This window comes from Cucurbita moschata, unplaced genomic scaffold, assembly GCF_002738365.1.
Source record: "Cucurbita moschata cultivar Rifu unplaced genomic scaffold, Cmos_1.0 Cmo_Scf00008, whole genome shotgun sequence".
NCBI lineage: Eukaryota > Viridiplantae > Streptophyta > Magnoliopsida > Cucurbitales > Cucurbitaceae > Cucurbita > Cucurbita moschata.
The window spans coordinates 672,406-681,996 of NW_019268524.1; the positions used below are offsets into that span (position 1 = coordinate 672,406).

The window sequence follows — 9,591 nt, forward strand, 5'->3', positions numbered from 1 at the left end:
TTTTTTTTTTTTTTTTTTTTTTTTTTTTTTTTTTTTTTTTTGTTTTTTTTTTTAGATATTTCATGATTTAATTTATTTTATTGCTAGATATATAAAGGTTGAGATGTAATATTCGGAGAATTATGAAATATATCTTAATATTTTTTTTCTCTGATTTGACTTGTAATATATTTTATTTTATTCTTAATATTTAATTAGTTTACATTTTTTTTAATATTAATTGGTAGCTTGTATAAGTTATGATTGTGAATGAATCTTCGATTCCAAATCTATTTCGCAATAAACTTTCTAAGGTTGACATTTTGTTACTATTGATAAAAAAAAATTACTTAAAAACTAAACAAAGTAGATTAACTTTTCATTTTATTTTTATAATATAAATAAGTTTATTTATAGGTGAAAAGTAGAAACTCCTACTTATACATTAAATTGAAAAGTAAAAAGTAAAAAGTAAAAAAAAAAAAAAAAAATCTTAATTGTAAAAAAGTGTTTATTTAATTTTCGGCCCACAAATTCAATTGCAAATGCAAGTTGGGCAACGGTCAAGAAAAAAAGGGCATTTCGGTCATTCACAAAAACATGGACAATAATTTTATTTTATTTTATTTTTTTAATTTTTCATTGATTATTATATAACATCGACGTTAGTCGAGCAAAGCCCTCCACGACTCCCGCCAGCTTCCATTCCACTTCCACTTCTCTTAACGGTGCAATTCATTATTTACTGCCCTCGTCGGGCAGCCCGTTTTTCAGAAAGGTAGTGGGCCCACTGACTATCCATTTTACAATATTACCCCTGTCCTCTTCCCTTTCACTTATTTAACTTCTCATTCCTCTGCGTCCCGCCTCAAACATATTACAAGCTTTCAATTCAACAGCCATGGCTACCGCTCTTCTTCGTTCCACTGTTTTCTTCTTCGTTTACTTTCTGCTGATTTTTAACATCGCCGGTAAGTTTCTGTTCTTAATTTTTCATTTTTTGTTATCTGTGAATCTTTTATCAACTTCGGCCGCTTGGTTTGATCTACCATTTTGTGTGCATGTAATCTACAAATCTGGTTTTCTGGAAATGTTTATTTAGAATTTGAATTGGTTTCTTCGTGAATTTTTTCGTTGCGTCAATCTTTAGGAACATTGATTGTGATTGTGATGAGATTCTAGAACAGGGGAAAGAAATTGAAACAAAGAAAGAGGATGGTAAATCTTCGAAAAAGGAATTGAAAGAATTTTTTGATTACCTTGAAATTATCATTGCGCCAGCGGAATTTTTGATTTGAAATGCTTTGTTGTTCAGATTCGCAATCGTTCATCGGAATCAATTACGGTGAAGTCGCCGATAACCTTCCTCCGCCATCAGCGACGGCGAAGCTGCTTCAATCCACTTCAATCGAGAAAGTTCGACTATATGGTGCGGATCCGGCAATCATCAAAGCCCTAGCAAACACAGGGATCGGAATTGTAATCGGCGCTGCGAACGGTGACATTCCAGCCCTAGCATCCGACCCGAATTTCGCCAAAAATTGGGTTAACGCCAATGTAGCCCCCTTCTCTCCAGCGAGCAAAATCATCCTCATCACGGTCGGGAACGAGGTGATAACCTCCAATGATCAAAATCTAATGAATCAGCTCGTGCCGGCAATTCAGAACCTTCATAACGCTCTCAATTCGATGTCTCTGGGTGATATTAAGGTTTCCACTGTGCATTCCATGGCGGTGCTCCGCCAGTCAGAGCCGCCGTCGTCGGCGCTCTTCCACCCGAACTATATGAGCGTGTTGAAGGAGCTATTGGAGTTCAACAATGCCACTGGATCCCCATTCACTATTAACCCATACCCATACTTCGCCTACCGGAGCGATCCGCGGCCGGAGACTTTGGCCTTCTGTCTTTTCCAGCCCAACGCCGGCCGCCTCGACACGAACACCAATATCAAATACATGAACATGTTCGACGCTCAGGTGAGTTCATCGATCTTCGAGCCTGTTCTGATTTGTTTGTTCTTGGGATTTTCAGCTATTTATATATCGATTTTCCAGTAGGATTTAATTACGCCCGTACACATTGGAAAAAATATTTTTTTCAAATAAATTGACATTACAATGAAAATAAATAGTGAGTGAAAATGATTTTAATGATATATTTAAGATCAAATAAATAATAACATTTATAGGACATTGGTTAATTTCATGAAATTAATATTTATTTTAAGTTTATATCAGGTGGATGCCATAAGATCTGCGTTGAACTCCATGGGATTCAAGAACGTAGAGATTGTGGTTGCGGAGACTGGCTGGCCGTACAAAGGCGACGGCAACGAGGTTGGTCCGAGTGTCGAGAATGCGAAGGCATTCAACGGTAATCTCATCGCGCACCTACGATCCATGGTTGGGACGCCATTGATGCCGGGAAAATCAGTGGATACATATCTGTTTGCGCTGTACGACGAAGATTTGAAGCCTGGGCCTGGTTCTGAGAGAGCTTTCGGCCTGTTCAAGCCTGATCTTACCATGACTTACGACATTGGTCTTTTGAAACATGGCCAGGTAACAGAGAAACCCCCAATTAATCCTCTGTAGTGTTTAGTTTTTGCTTTACATTTAAAAGGGTTTTCTTTGTTAGTTTATAAAAACACATCGGGTGGGGCGGAAATTCAAATCTCGACATCTTTTTTCAAGAATATATGCCTAAATCAATTGCTAGGCTTTGATGGTAATACGAGTTGTCAATATAATTAATCGATTCAAGGATTAGGTGATGGGTGAGTAGAGAGAATTATTGAGAGTGAGTCCCAAGTTAGTTAATGTAGTGGAAGATTATGGGTTTAGAGGTGAGAAATACTAACTCCATTCATACGAGGCATAAATATTACGAGAGCTTATGCTTAAAAGAGCATACCATTATAAGAGTCGTAATTTTTAACAGTGAGTTGCTAAATATCCGTAAGTAGAGTTTTGTCAAACAAATTAAGAATATTCTTGGCCTAAATTTTGAAGGATTAGTTGATGGGTGAATTGCTATGTAGGACGTTGAACACGTTAAGTATATTCTCGGCCTGAAAGATAAACTGATGGGTGAGTTGTTAAGTAGAACATTGTTGAACAGGTTAAGTATATTCTCGACATTGGTATATAGCATATTAGACATAAAAGAACGAGCACATGGTTGACTAAGATCTTAACTAAACTGTTAAGTTGACTAATAAATTTCCTTTCTTTTTTTAAGAATATTAAGAGAACTTTTCTAATTATTGTGAAACGAAGTGTAGAACACTCCAGCTGCTCCTAAAACACCTGTGACGACGCCATCGTCCCCAGCAAATCCATCAGCAAAAGCACCAAAGGCAGGAGGAGGCTTATGGTGCGTGCCTAAGGGCGGCGTATCAAACGCCCAGCTTCAAGCCAACTTGGACTACGCCTGCGGCAGAGGGATCGATTGCAGCGCCATTCAAACCGGCGGCGCCTGTTTCGAGCCAAACACCATCGTCGCACACGCCACCTACGCCATGAACCTCTTCTACCAGACCGCCGGTCGATATCCATGGACCTGTGACTTCTCCCAGTCTGCCACTCTTTCCTCCAACAATCCAAGTGAGAATCAAAGCCATTATGAATCTTCATTTTCAAATTTTTTATTTTTTATTTTTTTTAATTTTTATTTTATTGATTTTGTTGCAGGCTACAATGGCTGCAATTATCCTGGTGGGAGCACGTGATGCAACGAGAATAACGGGATTATTATGAATATCCATATTCCAATTTCCAGCTCATTAAATATGTATATTTTCTTATGGTTTTGAATTTTTCAAATAATTATGTATATTTTCCGTTGTAAATTGTAATTATGTGTCATGGAACTGACTTGTATATTATTTCGTTAAAATAAATTATTTTTTAGGTATTTAAAAAAAATAAATCTTTAATTTCAAAAATTAAAGGAATTATTTTTATTAATAAAATTCGGGTCCAATCTTTTAGAACTCAAAACAATGATAAGATATTGTCCACTTTTAAATATAAATTCTAATAATTTTGATTTGGTTTGGACTTCCATGAGTATTTATTATTTATTGATTTATAATCAATGATTATTCCTTAAATTTGTCGGAACTTCAATTTGCCGGAACTTCATCTCGTCCAACATGATCTATAAATTGAAATGAAAAACGGTTGGAAGTTCCGAATAGTTCGTTAACGTCGGGGGAGAGAAGAAGGTGAGTGCAAAAAACACCCAAAAATGTGATTCCGGAATCGAAGTAGAGAGAGAAAGATAAAGAGAAGGAAAAAATGGGTACAAGAGAGAGGGAAAGAGATCTAGAGCTATTGATCCCAGTGGCTACAGTTTCTGAAAATGGAGCCTCCAAATCTTCCTCCGTACCCACCGCCGCTTTATCTCATCATCACTCCGGCCGTGAGGTCCGTTTTCGCTTCATTTTTCTTGCTTAACGTTGATCTTTTTCGCCCCTAAATTTGATTATATTTGTATCCGAGATTGTTCTTCCGATTTTCGTCAGCGGTTTCTTACTCTGTAATGGTTGAAATCGAGTTAACTATGTATGAGAGTGCTAGATTCACCGAGTCGAGTGGATTATCGATGAACACGACGCTTTTTTGTACTCTATACTGGTTTCATTCATCAACCGTTGAACACTAAAGTTTCGGTTCATGGATATTCTAGGCATTTGCTAAAGTCATTCGTAGCTGGGCGTCAAAGAAGTTCATGACAGGATGGTAAAATCTTCTAGTGTTCTTTCAAATTTTTGTAGAATAAATGCATCTTTTCTTTATCCCGAGCATTTCTGGTGGTGTTTATGGATTTATTCCATTTTTGTTGTGTAATTACGAGATAACTGATAGACTCTAACATACGGAGTTTGTTTGGTGACAGTTTTCTCTGGTATACTTCAAGAACAAGAGTTAATTGTGTTAATAGAGTATGTGTTGATTCTTAGCATTTAGGGCTTTGTTTGCAGTGTAATTCTTCTACCAATCGCTATTACATTTTATATCACGTGGGGATTCATTCGTTTTGTTGATGGTTTCTTCTCTCCCATATATCATCATTTGGGGATCAATATTTTTGGTAAGTTGAAGAGGTAATCTTCCCCCAAAACAGCAGAAAAACAACTTTTAAAAGGAATTTTCCGCAGTTGATTTTGGGTAGAAATTTCTGCAGGGCTTGGGTTTATTACCTCCATCACATTCATCTTCCTCGTTGGTATTTTCATGTCATCTTGGTTGGGAGCTTCTGTTCTTACTCTTGGTGAATGGTTTATTAAGAAAATGCCATTTGTAAGCTATATATACACGGCCTCGAAGCAAATTAGTATTGCAATATCACCAGGTAAAAAAGCATTGAAATCTTTACTAATTTAATTTGATAATCGTATTTGACTATTTGATAATCTTCCTCAGATCAAACTTCAAATGCCTTCAAGGAAGTAGCAATCATCAGGCACCCTCGTTCAGGAGAATATGCTTTTGGATTCATCACTTCCTCCGTTATTCTTCAGAGCAGAATGGAAGAGGAAGAACTCTATTGTGTTTATGTGCCCACCAATCATCTCTATCTTGGAGACGTAGTTCTTATGAGTTCCAAGGACATCCTGAGGCCAAATCTGTCTGTCCGAGAAGGAATTGGTATGATCTCTCCCACTCAAACATGAAATTAACCGTCTCATACGAGCATAGTCCATCTAAATTACCTAATATTGTCATCTTTAGACATTTCCTTTAGAACTTCCCCTCAATGTTATTAAAACAATTCTGACAAGGAGAGGTTTTCACACCCTTATAAAAAAATGTTTTGTTATCCTCTCCGACCAATATAGGATCTCACAAATAATTAGTTCATGTATTTGGCGACAAGTACGAGTCTATATCTTAATGATTATGATCAGTTGATATTAGTAGACCTTATGTTAATTATCTAAACTGAAGTGTAGTAGAATGTTGAGAATCTGTTGCAATGTGGTTAGTATGAACATGGGGTTGGATGTTCCTTTGTTTGGGTGCAGAAATTGTGATATCTGGAGGGCTGTCAGTACCTCAAATACTGACCACAGTGGATGCAAGAGCACTTCCAACAGGTGGAGTTCAAAAACTGTGCAAAACCAAAAGCTGTATGGTATGATGGTGAGAGTGGAAAATGGAAGTTTCTACAGTTTGTGAATTCAGAATGCTGAATGGGCTGTCCAGTGTGCTCCTCCCATCTGGAGCAGCCAGCTGCTGCAGCTGTAATGGAGCAAGATTTGGTGCTGCAAATTTTAAGTAGCTCAAATTCTTTAGAAACAAACAGGAACAAATGTTTTTTTATTTCATTCTTTCTGCAACTCTGTTTAGGAAACCGTCCAACTTTTTTATTCATACAACTTGAAACCACACTTCTCGTATCTTCGTAAATAAATTATTAAATAATATTAGAAACATCTCAATCAGTTTCACATCCACGCGAAAATACAAAAAGGCATTTAAATTTATTTCAATTGCTATGGGCGCGCTTATGATTTTATGATTGAATAAAATGTATATTGTTCTTAAACGTAACTTCCGTTGTCGTCCAGCGGTTAGGATATCTGGCTTTCACCCAGGAGACCCGGGTTCGATTCCCGGCAACGGAAATTTTTGTTTTTTTGGTGGAAAAACAAAATAATTATACTAAAATAATAGGTACGACAAGAAATATCCAGCGCATCTAGTGTAGTGGTATCATAGTACCCTCCCACGGTACTGACCGGGGTTCGATTCCCCGGATGCGCAATTCTTTTTTTTACTTTATTTGAAGAATCAAATACACGGATGGATTTTTCATATTAACAAGAGATCAAAATTGGACTGAAAAATAGTTCCTTTTTTGGGATAAGACGAAATTGGAGGCCTCTCAATTCACAATGCACGATTTTCCTTTTTCAAAGTTTTTTTTTTAAAATTGTTTCAACTTCATAAAGGCAAATGCTATCCTTTAAAGTTTATCTTCTCTTCGGATAAGATGACTCCCACGATTTTGCGGTTTCTAAACTTGTTTAGAAGGTTTGGACTTCATAAAGGTGCATCATGCTAGCCTGTCTTTACGGTTTGTAAATAACAAATTTTAATAATTGAGAAGTAATAACAAATTTTATCACAAGTACATCCACAAACAAATTGAAGACCGGTTCATATAATCAATAAATTATTAGATAATAACTAATCGCTAAATACTTGGGCTAAAAAAGATAAATTAATGAACAATAACTTCATATTCAATCTTTCGCTTTATTTTGTTACAACTAAATTAGCGCAGTTACATATTTTGAACCATTTAATCATTATTATATGCAAATTATTAATATACGAACTGTAAAAAAATATAAAAAATTTGAAATATATACCAAACACATCAATACAAGGGATATTTAATTGGGGAATTAACAACGTATATAATTAACTTAATTCACAACGTACATCCATTAAGGGTAAATTTAAGAACCACCAGAATCAGCCTACGTCAATGTCGACTTTGCGCCAGTAGAAATGTAACGGTCTCGCTATCAATTAAACTCAGAACGCCACAAAGCCTGGGTAGGATATTGAATCACCAAATATTCGAGCTGGATAACTACTGAAATATAATGCACCAACTAACATATGCAAATTATTAAAATACGAACAGCAAATTGATAAAATCGAAGGAATGCTAAAAACCGAAGTGACGAAGGAAGGACATAGTTCGAAAAATCAATTACAACCCAGCTCAGACGAATGCACAAATTAATCATAGACAATTCTCATATGTCCAGACATAAATAGAGGCAAAACATCATCATAGCCAAAACAAATTAAACTCACTTGACCATTCACATTATCAACAAATCCATAGAGAAAAGCTACAAAAATAAAATTTATTGAATGCTTAACCATCAGGAACCCACAAGAGGGGAGTGCAGACAATCAACACGGCATCAGTTCAGACCGCCCGTCTGCTTTTTCTCCTCATTGGTCATTGCAATTCATAGACGGATAAGAATGATGGTTGAACAATTGACTAATTTAACAAAGACTACTTAAAAAGAACGAACAAATAATATAATTACTAGGCCACTCGCTAATTCAATTTAGAAAACGTAACTTTGGATAATCGGGAAACGATCGCATTTTATATTCTCATGGCAAGGCATCAGATAATAAGCGGAGATGCAGTCCACATTAACTTCAGTGTGTAGGATAAGAATTTGTATGCATCATTTGCCTGCTTCAAACAATTTCATTGGTTGTAAAATCCCAAAAACTTGATCAAATAAATAAGTCTTAAGAAAAATAAACGAAAGAAAAGCATTAATGGCATCAGATAATAAGCGAGTTGAGTCAGCACGGAACATCAGTATATCAATAAGCGAAAATGATGTGTTCATCACATGCCATTCAAACGAAGAAATAGTTGACGAAATCAAAACAAATTTATGATGCCTCAAACAATGTATGCATCATTTGCCTTCCTCAAACAATTTCATTGGTTGTAAAATCGCAAAAAACTTGATCAAATAAATAAATCTTATGAAATATAAACGAAAGAAAAGCATTAATGGCATCAGATAATAAGCGGAGTTGAGTCAGCACGGAACATCAGTATATCAATAAACGAAAATGATGTGTTCATCATATGCCATTCGAACGAAGAAATAGTTCACGAAATCAAAATAAAAGACACAAACGATAAACAAGGTATTTAGAATTTCGGTAGGTCCATTTGACTCCAAGACAAAGATCAATATGAAATGGGCTGGTAAGCCAACCTTTCGATATTTGCACCTATTTTATCCCCTTGATCTTTTCATTACGATATCAAGAAGAGGGTAAATAAGATGCATCTGTATCGTTCGAATAAAAAAACGCAGAACATCAAGTAAACAAAAACCATTCGTGGAACAGAGAACAATCGCTCGATCTGAATCCACAGTGGAACCAGAAAAATTGAGAAGAAATCCGTAGGAAATGTAACAAAATTAGAAGAAATCAAAACAAGAAACGAGAAGAAAGAACTGGCCGCGTTGTAGATCAGAATTTTTATCAGATATCAACGAAGAACACGAAATTAGGGTTCAAAATTCCGAACTCGAAGGATTGAAGGTAAGAGGTAGGTACGTGAATGCAAGAAAGAGACATGAAAAACCAACACTGGGTCGGCGGTGGATATGAAGTTTGAGTCTGGACGCATGTATTTATAGCATTTAGAAACATTAGGGTTTGGGCTTTGCAGGACAAGGCAGCCTCTTTTTCCTATTATTTCCGTTGTTTTTAGAATAATTCTTTTTTATTCCCCTTTTTCTTTTTACCCAACCAACAATTAAAATGTTCTAATAATTATTATTTTCTTAAATTTACCCTCACATTTATTATACTAAAATAATAATAAACAATTTTTTTTTTATCATTATTTTTTTTTTATTATTATCTAAATGTGAAGACTTTGAAGTGGGCCAACACTCAATTCCAGAATATGTGATATATATACCATTCCAAAATGATTCGAGACTTGTCCATGAATTCACAGAAAACAATATCTATTAATTTTGTTTGTTTGTTTATTATTATTATTTTTTTTTTTTTTTTTTTTTTTTT

The 9,591-nt window shown here is 35.5% G+C and overlaps 2 protein-coding genes and 5 non-coding genes across 8 annotated transcripts; 4 read left to right on the forward strand and 3 right to left on the reverse strand.

The window, feature by feature from the left end:
- Window positions 1-682: 682 nt before the first annotated feature.
- Window positions 683-3,830, forward strand: LOC111446110 (glucan endo-1,3-beta-glucosidase 7-like). The gene is made up of 5 exons (XM_023084772.1): window positions 683-950; window positions 1,295-1,956; window positions 2,218-2,541; window positions 3,264-3,585; window positions 3,673-3,830. Exons 1-5 carry the CDS (start codon window positions 881-883, stop codon window positions 3,708-3,710), a joined length of 1,416 nt encoding a protein of 471 aa, XP_022940540.1. The 5' UTR covers window positions 683-880; the 3' UTR covers window positions 3,711-3,830.
- A 318-nt stretch (window positions 3,831-4,148) lies between these two features.
- Window positions 4,149-6,386, forward strand: LOC111446112 (protein LIKE COV 3-like). 2 transcript variants are annotated; one of them, XM_023084774.1, is made up of 6 exons: window positions 4,149-4,410; window positions 4,673-4,725; window positions 4,968-5,077; window positions 5,171-5,338; window positions 5,410-5,634; window positions 6,012-6,386. In XM_023084774.1, exons 1-6 carry the CDS (start codon window positions 4,282-4,284, stop codon window positions 6,125-6,127), a joined length of 801 nt encoding a protein of 266 aa, XP_022940542.1. In that variant the 5' UTR covers window positions 4,149-4,281; the 3' UTR covers window positions 6,128-6,386. The 2 variants fall into 2 exon arrangements, with proteins under 2 accessions (XP_022940542.1, XP_022940543.1); XM_023084775.1 differs by having other exon boundaries at window positions 5,943-6,034.
- Window positions 6,387-6,542: 156 nt separating this feature from the next.
- On the forward strand, window positions 6,543-6,614 carry TRNAE-UUC. Its single transcript has one exon. It is a non-coding gene; the product is annotated as a tRNA-Glu (tRNA).
- A 68-nt stretch (window positions 6,615-6,682) lies between these two features.
- TRNAG-CCC lies at window positions 6,683-6,753 on the forward strand. The gene has a single exon. It is a non-coding gene; the product is annotated as a tRNA-Gly (tRNA).
- A 1,389-nt stretch (window positions 6,754-8,142) lies between these two features.
- On the reverse strand, window positions 8,143-8,225 carry LOC111446817. The gene has a single exon (XR_002711156.1). It is a non-coding gene; the product is annotated as a small nucleolar RNA R16 (small nucleolar RNA).
- Window positions 8,226-8,309: 84 nt separating this feature from the next.
- Window positions 8,310-8,395, reverse strand: LOC111446819. Its single transcript, XR_002711158.1, has one exon. It is a non-coding gene; the product is annotated as a small nucleolar RNA R16 (small nucleolar RNA).
- A 158-nt stretch (window positions 8,396-8,553) lies between these two features.
- LOC111446818 lies at window positions 8,554-8,640 on the reverse strand. The gene has a single exon (XR_002711157.1). It is a non-coding gene; the product is annotated as a small nucleolar RNA R16 (small nucleolar RNA).
- Window positions 8,641-9,591: the final 951 nt, after the last annotated feature.

Excerpts from the sequence above, each read along its gene's own strand:
- LOC111446112 (XM_023084774.1), top strand. The coding sequence starts at position 4,282 with ATGGGTACAAGAGAGAGGGAAAGAGATCTAGAGCTATTGATCCCAGTG. Across the intron at positions 5,078-5,170 it reads TTTGGGGATCAATATTTTTG|GGCTTGGGTTTATTACCTCC; the intron begins GTAAGTTGAAGA and ends AAATTTCTGCAG. Across the intron at positions 5,339-5,409 it reads TAGTATTGCAATATCACCAG|ATCAAACTTCAAATGCCTTC; the intron begins GTAAAAAAGCAT and ends AATCTTCCTCAG.
- LOC111446110 (XM_023084772.1), top strand. The coding sequence starts at position 881 with ATGGCTACCGCTCTTCTTCGTTCCACTGTTTTCTTCTTCGTTTACTTT. Across the intron at positions 951-1,294 it reads GCTGATTTTTAACATCGCCG|ATTCGCAATCGTTCATCGGA; the intron begins GTAAGTTTCTGT and ends TTTGTTGTTCAG. Across the intron at positions 3,586-3,672 it reads TCTTTCCTCCAACAATCCAA|GCTACAATGGCTGCAATTAT; the intron begins GTGAGAATCAAA and ends ATTTTGTTGCAG.